This window comes from Capra hircus, chromosome 23, assembly GCF_001704415.2.
Source record: "Capra hircus breed San Clemente chromosome 23, ASM170441v1, whole genome shotgun sequence".
NCBI classification, from domain to species: domain Eukaryota; kingdom Metazoa; phylum Chordata; class Mammalia; order Artiodactyla; family Bovidae; genus Capra; species Capra hircus.
In genome coordinates, this window is record NC_030830.1 from 18,136,995 (window position 1) to 18,154,954 (window position 17,960).

Consider the following 17,960-nt stretch of genomic DNA (forward strand, 5'->3'; position numbering starts at 1 on the left):
GCATTTCGATATCCAGCCTTCAAACTGGTTGGCTAACGGTTTTAATGGCACAAAGTTTCGCATTATCGCCCACACAACACATAGCTATGTAAATGAGGGCTCTTTGCGGACAAGCTTTCATTGGCCGATTATCACTGTGGTGGAAAAAAAATCCGCTGAGTTACAAAGCTGGTTTCCTGTTAGCTAAGGCTTAGCGCTTCATAAGGGTATCTGGAACAATCCGATTTATGCCCGGCTCTGAAGGGCGCTGGAACAAAGGCACAGAGTGGTCTAACCGGTTCCGTACAGGTTTGTGTGGTGCTTGGCAGCCGGCCCACTGCTGGGTGGGATGAAGCCAGCCTGCTTTGTCTCGGGTACAGAAAATGGGCTCAACTGCCTTTTTTGGCAAGTGAAGAATTTTCCTTCACTATCCCAACTCCGTAAAACAGTGGCCACTTTACCCAAAGTTCTGAGCTGTGGCTGATTGAATACAAATCGAAACTATTGTGTTTAGTTACTTTCCATACAGGAAATAATTTTTCTTCAGAGGTCCGATTATACAAATGAATTCAGACAGTATATGTCCTAGTGAATCATCTGTAGAACATGGCTGTGTGCGAAACTGCTAAAATTACATAGTTTTAAATTGACTTTGTTCGAAGTCGCCCCAAATACCAAGGCCCAAAACAAGATGAACAGTATAAATGTGTTATTTACGAGGAACTTTAAATAAGGATAAATTACAAATTAAGTAAAAACAAACTAAACTGTTCAAAGTGAAAAAGATGCTTTTCCTAATACAAGCATAAAGGTTACATTCAGCCTCCAACATTTCTATACATCGTTTAACATTTTTCAGCCTGTGTAGGGCAATATGAACAAGACTCACTCTCTTCACTGACAACCACAATTATATTGACTATATTACAAAATCAAATTTTAATACATGTGCTTAACCTATAGAAAATAATCTGCTTTCATAGTAACGAAGACAAAATTTTCAATATTCTTGCAAATTGTAAAACGAAAACGTCTGATTTACAAAAAATCACAGTGGAAAGATGTTTAAATAAGTAAAAAAAAAAACTTCCCACTAACCCAAATTGAGACCTTGGTTTCCCTACATTAACTCCTGTTAAGTCCATGGATACGGAGTTCAGAACCTTTGTACAGAATGATACATAAAAGTACATACTGGAGTAGAATTAGGTGAAGAAACGAAACAAAACATGGTAAAACATAATTGAGGCATGGGACAGATCTCCACTCAGAAACGGCCTAAACTTTAAACGTAGTAGCTCTCGAAGAGGGATTCTCTAGTGGTGCAGATGGTAAAGAATATGCCTGCTAATACAAGATACCTGGGTTTGATCCCTGGATCGGGAAGATGCTCCTAGAGAAGAGAATGGCTGCCCCTTCCAGTATTCTAAGAGCATTTAAGAACTTCAGGAATGTGCCCTGATTTTGTTAGGATGGACAATTCTCTGGAATTGGACACTACCCACGCTAAAGTATCTGTACTGTATGTCCAACAAGATAAATTTCACCACATCACACGTTCATTTATCAAATACTTAGAACCAATAGTCTTCAGAGACTTCTGGAAACGATGTTACACCCTCCTAAAATCACTTGGGTGGCTCTGAAAAGAGCCTTTGGGTTCTGTGAAAACTGGTGAAGAAGTATTACTTCTTGGTTGTTGCTTTCCTAGTATTAGTTTCCTGTTGGGTCAGCTTAGGCTTCCCAGTTTTGGGGTTTCCTGCCCTGGCCTGCGCTGCACTCTTCCGTTGTTTGCATTTGGTTCTTTTGGTTTTCCCCCCGTTCCTAGCAGCTATCTGAACCGCCGTGGTCCTCGGCTTCTTTGCTCTTTTGTTAGCTTTACCATTCTTCGGAGACTTTGAATCTCTGGATAAGACCAGCTTCCTACTCTTCGCAGAAGGTTTTTTGACTTTTCCCTTACTAAGTTCAGGAGCAGCCTTCTTGCTGAGCTTGAAAGAGCCGGACGCACCGGTACCCCTAGTCTGTACCAGGATTCCCTTGCTCACCAAGCCTTTGAGACCCAGCTTGATGCGACTATTGTTTCTCTCCACGTCGTAACCTGCAGCTGATAGCGCTTTTTTCAGCGCAGCCAAGGACATGCCAGCTCTCTCCTGGGAGACCGAGAGTGCCTCAGTAATCAACTTGGACACTGATGCGCTTGCTGTTTTCCGATTCACACCCGTCAAGCCAACTGGCTTCTTTACCCGCTTTCTCGCTTGAGGTTTGTCCATAGAAGCCAGAACCTGGTCGGCTGGAGCGGCAGGCGCCGTCTCAGACATAACAGCAAAGAAAAACAGAACATATCATTCAGCAACTACGCTAAAGTGTCGCGGGTTGGGGGCGGGGAGGAGGCCATCAGGGCTTTATATAGGGCAGGACGCGCTGTGATTGGTTCATCGCTCAGGCACCGCCCCCGCCCCTTGGAGGAGGAGCATTTGTGTTTGTTTCACTTCCAAAAATTGAATACCTCAAAAATCTCTTGCACGGAATTGCCCAGGTTCTACTGTCGAATAATCCATAGAGATACAGATTTCAGATGCCTTTTCAATTTTTAATGAAAAATCACTCTGCATGCCAAAGCTATTCAATAAAGCTCTCAATTGTCACCAAAATTGAAAGAGAAGAACAAAACCTCCTCTTTTCCTTGTAAATATAAAAGTAACTTTAAAGGAAAGACTTATCTCATATTTCCTGAGTGGTCTTCCAAATGGTTGGCTTCCAGTTGGTGGAAAAAATAAATTACTCACACCTTTATTCTAGTTGAAAATTACTTATGTACATGAAGGAAGTAACACATATCTTAGAAGTCTCACTGCAGACTTGAAAGATGCTTTTAGAATTGTTGAAAAAACTTCAGGGTTCCACCTTATATGGGCAAACACAATCTAATAAATCATGATCTACCGGCATGTGGATTGTTTGTGACTAAAACAACTTCTCAGTTTCTACAGCTTGATAGCAGACCCTCAAGCATGAAGTAAATAATACAGATCTCACACATGATATCTGCTTGGCCAAAATCAGGTTCTCTTGTGGCAAGTGTCCTAAACTGAGTTTTGTTTCTGGTTTCGATAGTTGAAACCTTACCCCCTATGCCCACCCCCATCTCCTTGACACTTCACTGTAAAAACAAAACAAAACAAACAAACAAAAAAAAAACCCTCAACGAAACAGATCCAATCCCTCCTCTTAATATAAAATGTGAGGCAGGAACCCTGATATGAAGAGTTCATTGGAAACCACAGACCCAGATCTCTAAAAGGACTGGCCTGGCAGGTGTGTCTACAGAGCTGTGGGGAAAGAATGATTACGATAATGTAATACTTCTTCTTCTGAAATACTTCAGAGGAAATCAGATGATGAGACTTGCAAACTTCTAATTGCAAGAAATAGAAAATAGAAAAATTTTTTTCTATTTTTTAAAATAGAAAAATCTCTTTCACTCTCTTTGCTTCACATCCATGTGCCCACATGTGCACCTACAGACAAACATCTGAAACAAAAACTCTGAAAACAATGCTACCTTAAGGGCGCTCTGATATATTTTAATCTAGTTTATTTTATTTAAAAAAATGCTGGTTGTAAATCATGAGATCGATTTCACAGCCTACTAATACATTCTGACCCTTTGAAAATTTTTCCTCCTTAGATTACATTTTACTGAGGACTCTTTTAACGTGTATTTGGTTTCCCTGAACTTTGGTGATCCCTTAGAGGTTGTGCCATTAAATGTCAGTGATTTAGGGTTGGATTATGGAATGGACAGAATATATCATTGCTGTAAAAATAACAAAGAATGGAATTTAAAAAAATTCTTAGATTCCATAATTTAATATTCATAGAAAAAAGACTCATATTTTGCATTATAAATCTAAAATAAAAATAAGCTCACACATATATACAGTATATATGTGAGAATCGTTGTCCCAAGTATTTTTCCTTGAAAAAATAAAAAAAAGGTAGGAATTTATTTTATATATGAGGAACCTCAGTCACAGAAAACTCACATAACTTGCTAGTCACTAGTCTTAGAGCTAGTGAGCAGGAAAGCTGAGACTTTATTTCAAGAAGTTTATCTTCAAAAGGCTCTGCTTCTCCCATCTCACTCTTAGTCTTCTCAAACAAAATAGACTGGTGGCTTAAACAATAGAAATTTATTTCTTCACAACTTTGGAGGCTAGAAAAGGCCAGGGTGCCAGCATGGTCAGGTTCCGATGACGCCTCTTTTCCTGTCCTATAGAGGGCTGCCTTCTTGCTGTGTCCTTATATAGTCTTTCTTTAGTGCATGCGCACCAGAAGCATGATGGCTCCCTCTTTCTCTTCTTGTGAGACCTGGAATCCTATTGGATTAGGGACCCATCTTTATGACCTCTTTAACCTAAATTACCTCCTAAAAGCTCTGTCTCCAAATATAGTTACAAAGGGGGTTAGGGTCTCAGCAAATGAATTTGGAGAGGGGCAGTGCATAAGTCAATCCATAGCGACACTTTTCTCATGTACTGGTTAGGAGGCTTGTATGAGACAATGTAGGTAAGAGTAGTTTTAGTTACACAGGGCCACACATGGTTCATTATTGCAGCACTGTCCTGGGCAGAGGAGGCACCTGATAAATAGTTGTTTCTTGATCTTAACCTAAGATCCTACCTACTTATTCTTTACATGGTGCTTTCCCATGGAATGATTGCAGTTACGACCACTATTTTACAGCAGTTTATTTTTTATGGGTTCATGGCAAATAAAAGTATGGGGAAAAATACTACCTCCACTCATAATAAAGGAAATTACAGTTCAATTTTTTTTAATCTGTCTGTTTAACAATGCTTTAAAAGTATTCTCAGTAAAAATGACAGCTATGAAAACAAGAATTTTTAAATTATACTGGGATTATAAACTGGCATAGTCCTGAAAGGCAATTTGACAATGTATACATTAAGAATATTAAAAAATGATTTTACCTTGGGATTTAGTATTCTACTTCTAGAAGTCTATTCTAAGGAAATAAATATTTAAACAAAGATTTACATACAAAGAAGTGTGACCTATATGACTTATAATGCATAAAAATGGAACTCAATCTAAGTAGCCAGTAACAGAGGACTACTTGTATCAGTAATAATATACCCATTAAATAATGTTTCTAGGCATATTACTTAGAAAACTCAATATGTGTACATATATAGCATGATACTTAAATTTTGTTTTTAAATGACATACATTTTTATAGGTGAATCTCATATATGTTCATATTCATATATTCATAGGTCTTATATACATATAGAAAAGAGATACTAATATTTGTTTTAATTTTCTGTTATGTATTTTTCTTCTTGCAAATTTCTCAAATGACCATTTAATATTTTTATACTCAAAATAAATGCTTTAGCCAGGTTCTCATTGATTTTTCCATGATGGTTGAAAATATTTTTTATCTGCTTCTGGTATCAGTCATTTTCATTGACTTATTTTTGAGATATAATAAAGTTCAGCGGTGACCAGCAGTGGGAAAATACTTTTCTAAAGCCCATTTGCTCCTCCTGTAAAAAAGAGATTGATTGATTAATTCACTTCTATAATTCATCAAATATCTGATACTGACTCAGAACAACAATAATCACAATGGCTAATGTTCTTTGGATGTTTGTTCTGTGCTGGGCAGTGCTCTAACCACTTTATAGGTACCAATGCATTTATTCTTGCACAAGCTTCTGAGGTACCTATAATGGTACTCCGTGGTTTATAGTTGAGGAAATTAAGGCTCGGAGAGATTGAGTTTCCCAGGTGGGACAGCTGTCGGATGGTGTGCCACCCTCTACAGTAAACCCAAACCCTCCAGTGCTTGAGTCAGTGTGCACTCGTAAATAAAAGATGAGCATGAACTAGTTAGTGTCCAGCAAGTCAGGTTTGAGTTAAGTCTTGAAGAGCGGGTAGTCATTTATCAGGTGAGGAAAGAGTATTAGGGCTTTCACAAAGGAGACATAGTGACAAAGGCCAGGTGATGGGGATTTTCTAGGGTGAGGTGCTTTGTGGGAAGCCTTGTGGAACCGCTTGTGAGCAATGAGGAAGGCGCTTGCATGACGACATGTTGATGAGTTCCAGCTTGTTATTCCCACATTAAGCAGTTTTAACAGTTCCCAGAAGCCTACCTTCTCTCAGATGCTCATCCCTCTGGGCTGCTGGCAGATGCAGTCATTCCCCACTTTTAAATAAGCCAAATCACACATCTAATGGAAATATACCCAAATGCTTAGTCTCTTTCTTGGGTTGTTACAAAGTGTATTTTCCAACTCCTCTTTGGGTGCTAGAAGAAGAGACAAGTACTCAAGACACTTCAAAAGTAGAATGTATAGGGCTTTGGTTTCTCTTCTTTTTCTCATTCCTGGGTCTTCCTCCAAGAGCTGGGTAAGCACTTTGCAACTAACATTTTACTGTTTGAGAATAAACTGAGTTAACAGAGGAAAGCACTTAAGACTAGTAGCTGGCTCATACTAAGTGCTACACTAGTATTAGCTACTCTTGTTATATTGAACATTTTAATGAGTGCTAATGTGCAAATTATATCTACCGATCCTCTTGATTCCCCTGTTTTATATTTTCCCTTTCCATAGCACTAATTCCTTTCTCATATTCTATATAATTACTTATTGTAACTATTGCTTGTTGCCTATCTTCCCTGGCTGAGATGTAAGCTCCAAGAGCACAGTGACTTTGTCTTTTTCCAAGAGATCATCACTGAAGATGGCTCCTTGGCCTTTAAACAAAGAAGAACCAGAGGATGGTCCATAGGGCCAAAGGAGAAAGGGAAGAAACCCTTCCTTAGACCATCCTGCAACTCTGTCTACATTCCTTCTGTGGTAGAAATAACAAAGATGGAGTTCTAGCATATGTGGGAGGCTAAAAACCAAGAAAAGCAAAGCATGTGCAACTCTGACTGCAGTGTAGAACATGAGACAGAGGGCAGGGGGAAGAGCCCATCAAATTGTGTTTCATGTCAGTAAATGTAAGTCATTAGACATTTGACCAAACCCATAGAATGTACAACATCAAGAATGAATCCTAAGGTCAACTACAGACTGTGGGTGATCATGCTGTTGTGTCAATTTAAGTTCATCCTTGGTCGGCTAAAAAAATATATATATACCATTCTGATGAGTGATGTTGATAATGGAAAAGGCTACACGTGTTTGTGTGTGTGTGTGGTGGGGGAGGTAAGGGATATTTTAGAAATCTCTGTACCTCCCTCTCAATTTTGTTGTAAACCAAAACTGATCTAAAAATATCTTTAAAAATATATATGTAGGAAAAAAAAATCCAATCCACTCACACTATTTATGTCTAGAATTGATGGAGTCAGGCTCAGTCTCAGATGCTTAGAGTCAAGCATGCTGAGCACTTTCAGAACCTCCAAAAGACTTTCACCCTGATGCTTGCTGGTATCCTTGACCCACCTTGGAAGCTAGCAGGCATTCTTCCTTTCAAGATCTCAGAACTTGCATCATCTCTATAGAATTCTTAAATATGTAATTGTATTTATTTCTTTCAATTTTTAAAAAATATATGTATTTCAGTGCACTAAAGCCAAAATGCATGTGTTTAAAAATCTAGTGAGTAACATCTATCATCTGAATTGTTCATGCAAATCCAGCAATGAAAAGGGCACATTTAAATCGTTGATATTTTTATATCTTGTCCTACAACATAGATAAGGTCAATTATATTAGGAAAAAAAGTGAAAAGAAAATAAAGAAAAACAAAGAAGAAGAGGAGTAGAGAGAAAAAAGAAAATGGGAATAAGGTTTTATCTTTATTGCTTTTGAAGCCAATTCTTTTACTGTTTGAGAACTTGGGCTGAAAGTGATAAGATCAAGGTTTTACCCCAGTATCTCCTCCTCTATCTATGTCAGTTTCCTCACAGAATGAGACAAGCCTTGGCATTTTTGTTCCTTCATCCCTCTGAGCCTGCAGCTGGGACATCTAACACCATGAATACCCATAGAAAGACAAAACTAGCTCTTTCTATTAATTATAATACAAATTGCTTATTAGATGATAAGGTTATGTGAGTCTTTAAATAAGCAAATCAAAGTCTCATTTTCCTCTCTCAGAACTGATGTGAGACAATAAGAAAGTCGCTGATTCTCCAAATTTACTTTCTTTTTCCTAATTTACAATAAACATAGTACTTGAGGATACGTCAAGCTAATTTTCAGAGTCCAAAAAGTTTAATCAGAGTCTAGATTTGCTGACAGTTTCACAGGCAACTGTATATTTGGCCCAATTTATTTTCATGCTTAGTCATCCAGGATTGCACAAGGTGAAAGTTTGGAAAAGCCTACTCATTTTTAATGCTTTTGAATTTAGGTCTGTTGGACTGCAAAGTAGTGAATTTATACATCTTTACAAATCTGGAAGTTTCAAGACAAATTATAGCTATCATTCTTTATGTCCTTAGGTATACGCTTAGGGACCTAATCAAGTATAAATGGAGAAAGAAAATGCATGTTCATTTGACTTGTTGGGCCAATGTAAATTCACTGGAAGCCACTGGCAATCTTTTCATATTGCTTTTGAAATTCCTATCAAGGTCTTCAATCATAAGCTGCCTTAGTTCCCTTTAGGATGTAAAGAAGGATATAAGTGAAACTTGTCAAACATCACACAAAAAGTGAGTACCTACTATGGGCCAGGCACTCTTCAAAGTGTGTTCTATGCATTAAAGATCTTTTTTTTTTTCCATTAAAGGTCTTTGATCGTCACAAACATCTAGAAGATACGTGCTATTACTATCATCCTCAAGACAGAGAAGAAGCACAGAGAGATTAATGGCTTGCATCAGTCTCACAGCTAATAATTGGCAAGCTGGGAGTTAAATTTGGAGGTTCTGTCTCCAGGGGCTACACTTTAGTCATCAGGGAGCAATGCTGTGCCGTCAGTTTACTGGCATCGTATCATTTCTAGGACAAATATTTTATATTTGTCATTTCATTTAATCCTCAGCCCATCTTCATAAGTAGGTAATTATTATCACACCACAGGCTCAGAAGAGTAGGTCTGTCAAACAGTAACTCAAAGTTGTTCACCTAATTATTAGCACACTGTTTACTTGTGTATAAGGTATGTCAAGCAATAGATTGTTTCATCCGAAAAGGTCAAAAAAGATGTCTATATAATATAAAGAAGGGAGAAAATGCCTGTAGACTGTCCATGAACAGGATATCATGTTTGTACATTATTTTCAGTAGGAAAGAGTTCACTGTGGACAATCTGTTCTTACATAGACCAAAGAGGATTTAAAAATAATAATGATGATAATTCTCTATAAATTCTCATGATTGGCTGTGAAGCATAATGTGACAGGCTGCCTCTGTGTAATATATTCCACCAACTCTCAATCAGTATTTTCATTTTCATTTAGGCTATATCTTCACCATTTCCAGCATCAAAGTCTCTCAACTTCCCCACTTTGATCAAGACTCTTATAAAGCTGTAGTGGGTTTTAGTCTCCTCTTTGGAACATTTTGTTATCTGCATACTAAACAAAGAAGGAGAACAAAAAGTTCATGAGGGCAATCACATATATAATAAAAAAATATTTGAAATCTCTTTTATCTTCAAGTACTTAATTGATACGTCTTAAATAGAAGAAATAGAAATACAGATAAACAATAGAATGGGAAAGACTAGAGATCTCTTTGAACAAAGCTAGTGGAGGTGATAGAATTCCAGTTGAGCTATTTCAAACAAAGCTAGTGGAGGTAATGGAATTCCAGTTGAGCTATTTCAAATCCTAAAAGATGATGCTGTGAAAGTACTGCATTCAATATGCCAGCAAATTTGGAAAACTCAGCAGAGGCCACAGGACTGGGAAAGGTCAGTTTTCATTCCAATCCCAAAGAAAGGCAATACCAAAGAATGCTCAAACTACTGCACAATTGCACTCATCCCACACGCTAGCAAAGTAATGCTCAAAATTCTGAAGGCAGGCTTCAACAGTATGTCAACCATGAACTTCCAGATGTTCAAGTTGGATTTAGAAAAGGCAGAGGAACCAGAGATCAAATTGCCAACACTGCTGGATCATCAAAAAAGCAAGAGAGTTCCAGAAAAACATCTACTTCTGCTTTATTGACTATGCCAAAGCCTTTGACTGTGTGGATCACAATAAACTGTGGAAAATTCTGAGAGATGGAAATACCAAACCACTTAACCTGCCTCTTGAGAAATCTGTATGCAGTTCAAGAAGCAACAGTTAGAACTGGACATGGAACAACAGACTTGTTCCAAATAGGAAAAGGTGTACATCAAGGCTGTATATTGTCACCCTGCTTATTTAACTTCTATGCAGAGTACATCATGAGAAACGCTGGGCTGGAAGAAGCAGAAGCTGGAATCAAGATTGCTGGGAGAAATATCAGTAACCTCAGATATGCAGATGATACTACCCTTACGGTAGAAAGTGAAGACGAACTAAAGAGCCTCTTGATGAAAGTGAAAGACAAGAGCGAAAAAGTAGGCTTAAAACTCAGCATTCAGAAAACTAAGATCGTGGCATCCACTCCCATCACTTAATGGCAAATAGATGGGGAAACAATGGAAACAGTGACAGACTTTATTTTTTGAGCTCCAAAATCACCGCAGATGGTGACTGCAGCCATGAAACTGAAAGACATTTGCTCCTTGGAAGAAAAGTTATGACCAACCTAGACAGCATATTAAAAAGCAGAGATATTACTTTGCCAACAAAGGTCCATCTGGTCAAAGCTATGGTTTTTCCGGTAGTCATGTATGGATGTAAGAGTTGGACTATAAAGAAAGCTGAGCACCGAAGAACTGATGCTTTTGAACCGTGGTGTTGAAGACTCTTGAGAGTCCCTTGGACTCTGCAAGGAGATCCAGCCAGTCCATTCTAAAGGGAAGCAGTCCTGAATATTCACTGGAAGGACTGATGCTGAAGCTGAAACTCCAGTACTTTGGCCACCTGATGCAAAGAACTGACTCATTTGAAAAGACCCTGATGCTGGGAAAGATTGAAGGCAGGAGGAGAAGGGGATGACGAGGATGAGATGGTTGGTTGGCATCACTGACTCAATGGACATCAGTTTGAGTAAGCTCCGGGAGTTGGTAATGGACAGGGAGGCCTGGTGTGCTGCAGTCCATGGGGTCACAGAGAATTGGACACAACTGAGCGACTGAACTGAAAATAGAACAGTTCTCAAAGATCATCTTCATGGAATTAAGTTAAATAAGTGTCATTTTTTCTAATTGCAGTTTTGACTACTTGAGCCATACTCAGAAATAAATTATGAAGTACACAGTCTTTTGTTCAAGAACTTTTAGTCAAGGTACAGAGGACTACATTCCAAGGATTTTTAATTATTTTTAAATACTCGTGAGTCCTCATTCTCTCAGTAATGATCCTGTGTACTGTAGCTGGCCAGGCTCCTCTGTCCATGGAATTTTCCAGGCAGGAATACTTGAGTTACCATTTCCTCCTTCAAGAGATCTTCCCAATTCATGACTCAAACCCATGTCTCATGTGACTCCCACATTGGCAGGCACTGCACCACCTCGGAAAGCCAAACACAGAGAGTCTTCTAATACTTGGGAAGAATAAATCTGAAATCTAATCATTGGAAAAAGAGATAATGGAGAAAAGGTCAAAGAGTAACACAAAAGGAAGAAGAAGGAAAAACCGATCTATTCTAGATCTCATCTGGATCTGTAGAATCTTAAGAGGAAGACTTCCTACTTCCCAAATTCTGAAAATCTTTCAGTAAGTATCCAGATTCACTTTTCAATGAGAGTGTATATCCAAGTGGTAGAATTCTAAATGTGTTCACTATGTGAAAAAAAATAATCCATTAGTCCTGAAGCTTTAAAAACACTCATAGTTTAAAATACTGGAAATGGCCTTTCCTAGCATTATTATGACTTCCCTGGTGGCACAGATGGTAAAGTGTCTGTCTACAATGTGGGAGACCTGGGTTCGATCCCTGGGTTGGGAAGATTCCCTGAAGAAGGAAATGGCAACCCACTCCAGTACTCTTGCCTTGAAAATCTCATGGACAGAGGAGCTTGGTGCAGGCTACTGCCCATGGGGTCGCAAAGAGTCGGGCACGACTGAGTGACTTCACTTTAGCATTATTAAGGGCTTCCCCTGGTGGCTCAGACGCTAAAGCCTCTGTCTACAATGTGGGAGACCTGGGTTCCAGCCCTGGGTTGGGAAGATCCCCTGGAGAAGGAAATGGCAATCCATTCCAGTACTATTGCCTGGAAAATTCCATGGACAGAGGAGCCTGGTAGGCTACAGTCTATGGGGTCACAAAGAGTCGGACATGACTGAGCAACTTCACTTTCACTTTCACTTTCCGTGGTGGCTCAGGTGGTAAAAAGAATCTGCCTGCTACTCGGGATACCTGGGTTGGGAAAATCCCCTGGAGGAGGTCATGGCAACCCACGCCAGTATTCTTGCCTTGAGAATCGCCAAGAACAGAGGAGCCTGGTGAGCTATAGTCCATGGGGGTGCAAAGAGTCAGACATGTCTAAGCGCAGCATAGCATTGTTAAAAGTTGACATTTTTTAAAATGTCTCTTTTAATACAACTTTTAATTTTATATCAGTTAGAGGTGTGTCTGTTAAAGTCTTTGTTTGACATGTAGATTGCATTTATTTTATATATGATAAGTGTAGCTAACATTAGTTTCAGGAAACATCTGATAATTGAAACATGTCACAAGTGAAGAAAAAGACAAGTCACATGGATTTTTCAGTACAATTTCAAATGATAAGAGTTTGAGACTACTCAGATGTAGATTATATCATTATTATTATGGTTAGAAATAAAATTTTAGTATAGTAAAAATAAAGTTTTATTTTTATAGTAAAAATTAAAATCTTTTAGGTAATTATACTTTAAATTATTTGTATTATCCTCTTAGCAGTTAGTGAGTGATATAGATTGATATGTTCTAATAAGAATATTTTATCTATGATCTCATTTTTTATTATTTAAAAGGATTACATATATTCCCAGGTTGTAAAAAAAAAAAATCCATATATTTTGAAACAATAACATGAAATTGACTTGTTAATGTTCACTGTCCCACCTTTATGGTTTTTCAAGTTATACTAATTGGAGATAAGGCAAGATTCAATCACTTGTTACGTCTTTGAGCTAATCAACATTTTTGTAAAATCTGAACTAGTTTGTGCTTGCTGTTGGAGTTATTTTTGGTTACATGACTATAAAGTCTGTGGGTAGTTTTACCAACAGTATGAGAGATTTGGATAGTCAATTTTTATTGAGGGGATGGTTGATAAATATAATTATAAATTCAAAGTTTTAACAGCAGCTCTAAAGTGCATTTACTTTATCAGCATAAATAAGACAGCACATATTAAATTGAAATTGCTATGTTAATGCATGCTTCCCCAGTGGTTCAGATGGTAAAAATATGCCTGCAATGCAGGAGACCCAGGTTTGATCCCTGGGTAAGGATGATACCCTGGAGAAGGGAATGGCAACCCATTCCAGTATTCTTGCCTAGGGAATTCCATGGACAGAGGAGCCATGGGGTCATAAGGAGTCAGACACAACTGACTGACTTACACACACATGTCGCATTAATGAACAACTTCCCATTAAATGAACAGACGAAACATAGCCATTGTCTGTGTATAGATTTGTGTTTCTCTGTAGCTATAGTACTTGGTAGAGTCAGAGCTGTTTGTATTAACAACAGCCCTTTTAGGAAGCAGGCAACTGTATTCCTTCACAGGCATAAAGAAACTGGGAGGCCGTCCAAAACCTTCCTTGTTCTCTGGGCTCACATGTATCCTTTACTTACACCCTTTACAGATTTAAAGTGGCAAAAACAAGCATACCTATTCCCATTCTCCGAAGGCATCTATATGCTCTCTAACCTATTAATCTATGATCATTCTCAACTGTGTAAAAATAAAAGGCTTGCACAGTTCTAATTGTTTTTAGTGATGTGTATTTTGTACTCTCCAATTTAGAAATTGCTCAGGTATCCAAAGATTAGGCATTCATTTACTCAATTTAATACCACCTAAATTTTGTAGTATCTATAAACTTTGAATTCACGATTTAAGTTGACAGAGAGTCAATATGATTTGTAATCTTATAAAAATTAATTGCATTTTAAAAGTGACATTACCTATCCAATTTATCACTATTTTGTGATAATTTAGTTCAATGCATAGTTAACACAATGTAGAATTTTAAATAAATAGATGTTAACTCATCTAATCACTAAACCAAGTTGAAGTAACTTAGCAAATTTAAATTAGCTCTTTTTTTTTTTTTTTGAAAGAAAATAATCCCTAAGCTTGGGTAAACTAGAATATTATGGTAACATTACTTTTACATTATGACAATAATAAATAAAAAGACACAGATCCATTTTTAAAGCAAATTTTTTAAGCCAGTAAATTTATCCAAAAAGTTTTATTAGAAATGTTTGATTTTTTCCTATAGAATTACATGCCATGTATTAAAATATTTAAGTTGTTTGAAGATAGTGGAGTAGTTCTGTTTCTTATCTCATAACTTGTTAACAATCACTACTAATTAAATTCCGTGAAACTTTCTCTTTTTTTGCCTGAGTTACCACTTAAGACGTAGCCACATTTAAAGAATCAGGAGAATTTGATTTTCCTCTTATTTTAAATTGATGTATTTAGCCTTTATATAAGCTATTTAAAATTTGAGTTTACATTATAATTTTTAAAATTTCCTGCTGAAGTAGATAATTTGTTTAAAATTATTTGTATTCATAAAGCTTTAAGATTCTCAATCACTGTACAATTTTTAGAGGAGCTAATTGTGAAATGTAACAAAAATTAAAGATTTAATTTAAAAACAGCACAGAGATTTAAGTATATCAATCGGTTAAACAAACAAATGTGATTATGATTAGAGATGCCTTGAGGAACACCATCGCTGAGAATATGAGTTAAGTCTTTCATATCCTTCAAAGGTTGGTAGGAAGTTCTAGTTTCCAGTGCTGTATCCCTCACAATGAACTCTTTAAGGATTGTAAACTATTAAATGTTTGTTTTAATACAGGTATTGGAAGTGCTCTATGTCTTTTTTTTAATGTGATTCAATAGCTCTATTTATAATGGCATATTTCTTCTCTCTCCTGACTTTACTTAAAGAAGAGACAATTTTTTTTTTTTGTTAATTACTGAATCATAAACTTTTTAGGCTTCGGGATACCAAGACAGGCCAATTCCATGAAGAAGATTCTATTTCCTTGTTTTTTTCCCTCAGTTTACTGTTAAGTCTACAATTTTATTAAGGTAAAAAGTTTTAGGTGGCCATTTTATATTCACATCATTTTTGAGGCAGGAATATTGCTTTTGCTGATAGTAACAATTATTTGGACTCATACTGAGTAATCACAGAAACAATTTTGAAAGAAACTCTGATTTTTAGTTAAAAGAACACACAGTATATAGACGCAAAACACCAAATACAGTTGATCCCATCAAAGGCTAGAAAGATAAACACCAGCTTCCCAATCCTGTGTTCTCAATTGCCAGAGAATATCAGAATCCTCAAGCAACCCCCAAAAGATTAAGTAATGAACCAAATTCGACCCTGTCCTTTGCCACCAATTAGGTGACTCAGGGGTGAAGAGTCCACCTGTAATGCAAGAGACTTGGTGGGAGCCTCAGGTTCAATATCTGGGTCCGGAAGATTCCTTGGAAAAGCAAATGGCAACCCACTCCAGTATTCTTGCCTGGAAATCCCATGGAGAAAGGACTCTGGCAGTCTACAGCCCATGAGGTCACAGAAGAGTTGGACACAACTTGGCGACTCAACAGTAACAAAATCTCTTACTGTGCGTGGGCGATCAGTTGCTCAGGCTCAGTCGTTCAGTCAATTTTCCAGGCAAGAATACTGGAGTGGGTTGCCATTTCCTACTCCAAGAAGGTCTACAAGATCTAGGGGATTTTCTTGATCCAGGGATGGTTGCATCTCCACAGGCAGGAGGGTTGAATTCTTTACCACTGCAAAAAATCACTTAATGATCTAATCGTAAAACCACTAATGTGTATCCAAACACCAAATCAAGAAGCAAATTGGGCAAAAATTTTAGCATGCATGAGCCGAGGGAAGAGAAACAGAAAACTCAAAAGTGCCCAGGGCTAGACAAACTGTATATTCAGGTCACACTTCTATTGATTAAGGTAAGACTCAGGTAAACAATGTCTCGGTGGACTCTTCAGAAATAAACTGTCAAGTGTTAATGATTAGTCAGCCTGCTCCTGTACTGAAGAGAAATCAAGCAAGAATTACTTCATCCAATAAAGACAAACCAGAATTTATATGTGAGGAAAACAGGAAGAGAACGAAATAAAAACCTTGTAGGCAGCCTGGGTTTTTTAAACCTATGTTTGAACCTAATTTTCAAACCCTTGTTTGAACCTATTTTGGGTAAACACATTAGGCAGAGGAGAGGTTCGTCTGATTTGGATCCTCAAGCATGGGGCAGGCTCATTAGAGGTATAGGAATATCCTATGACAGCTGTTAAGGGACTTGGAAACAGTTTGAAGAGCTGATGTGAAAAGCATATGCCATTGACCTATATTTACACTTCTACCTTATTTAGGCCGGGGCTGCACATCATTTTTTAGCATAAGTTCCAGGTTAGGCAGCCGGTGATTGTGGAGCTGTTCCAATGGAACCCTGACTAGCGAGCGCCAGACAGGCCTCTATATTTTTCGCAGGTGTCAAAGAAAACTGAACACTGAAGATCACAGGGTTATAACATTAAGTAATCAAATAACACTGCATCTTACCCCAAATCGTTAAATCCTTTGTTTCCCTTGTAGCACAGACTTTATGCCTTTAATCTACTCACCTTTTTCAGAGGATGGAAACGTTACTCCTAGGTGCGCTCTTCCCCTCCCTTAACCCGTCCCGCCCAGCGACTCCCTGGTTTGGGAATTTTGTGTGCTACACACTATGCTAAATACAATTGCGACACTTTTCCTCCTCCGCCCGCCTAGTTTCCCTGCCTTCCGTTACTAGCCCACAGTTCAGCCGCGATGGAGATTTGTCTAGTTGCAAGACTCTTAAACAGATATTACAAGACACAAGCCTCTTATTCAGTTTATGTTTTTTTAAGTAATTTCTCATTCAGATTAGCATACTAGTTCCGTCAGTCCTTAGGCCCATTAATGAAAGTCCAACGTGCATAGATTACAGCTCTCTCTGTGTACACGTGGGTGGCTCTTAAAAGAGCCTTTGGGGTTAGATGTAAAGACGCTTACTTGGCAAGTTTACTTGGAACTGGTATACTTGGTGACAGCCTTGGTACCCTCGGACACGGCATGTTTGGCCAACTCCCCAGGCAACAGCAGGCGCACGGCCGTCTGGATCTCCCTGGATGTGATGGTCGAGCGCTTGTTGTAATGCGCAAGGCGCGATGCCTCGCCCGCAATACGCTCGAAGATGTCGTTGACGAAGGAATTCATGATGCCCATGGCCTTGGACGAGATGCCGGTGTCCGGGTGGACCTGCTTCAGCACCTTGTACACATACACGGAGTAGCTCTCCTTCCGGCTGCGCTTGCGCTTCTTCCCATCTTTCTTCTGGGCCTTGGTCACCGCCTTCTTGGAACCTTTCTTCGGGGCAGGAGCGGACTTGGCTGGCTCAGGCATTTTAAAACCTGAAAACACGAAAGATAAATGGAAAATAGGAAGCGGATTTCTGCTACTTATAGGGCCTTTATGCTAATGAGGGATGCAGAGCGCGTCTTAGTTAATTGGAAGATAAACAGCAAGGTTGTCATCTATGGGCAGAACTATGCAAATGAGGTATGGAAATTTAGCTATTCTATTGGCTATTTCGCTGAGTCTCGCTAATAACCAATCAAACAACCGGATTTACTCCCCAGGAAATGCCTAT

General features: G+C 38.3%; 2 protein-coding genes across 2 annotated transcripts; both read right to left on the minus strand.

The window, feature by feature from the left end:
• On the minus strand, positions 674-3,593 carry LOC102185617 (histone H1t). The gene has a single exon (XM_013974076.2). The coding sequence runs from the start codon at positions 2,295-2,297 to the stop codon at positions 1,665-1,667; it is 633 nt and encodes a 210-aa protein (XP_013829530.1). The 5' UTR covers positions 2,298-3,593; the 3' UTR covers positions 674-1,664.
• Positions 4,716-17,743, minus strand: LOC102185323 (histone H2B type 1). Its single transcript, XM_005696753.3, has 2 exons — positions 17,324-17,743; positions 4,716-5,552 (listed from the first exon to the last, which is right to left on the minus strand). Exon 1 carries the CDS (start codon positions 17,711-17,713, stop codon positions 17,333-17,335), a length of 381 nt encoding a protein of 126 aa, XP_005696810.1. The 5' UTR covers positions 17,714-17,743; the 3' UTR covers positions 4,716-5,552; positions 17,324-17,332.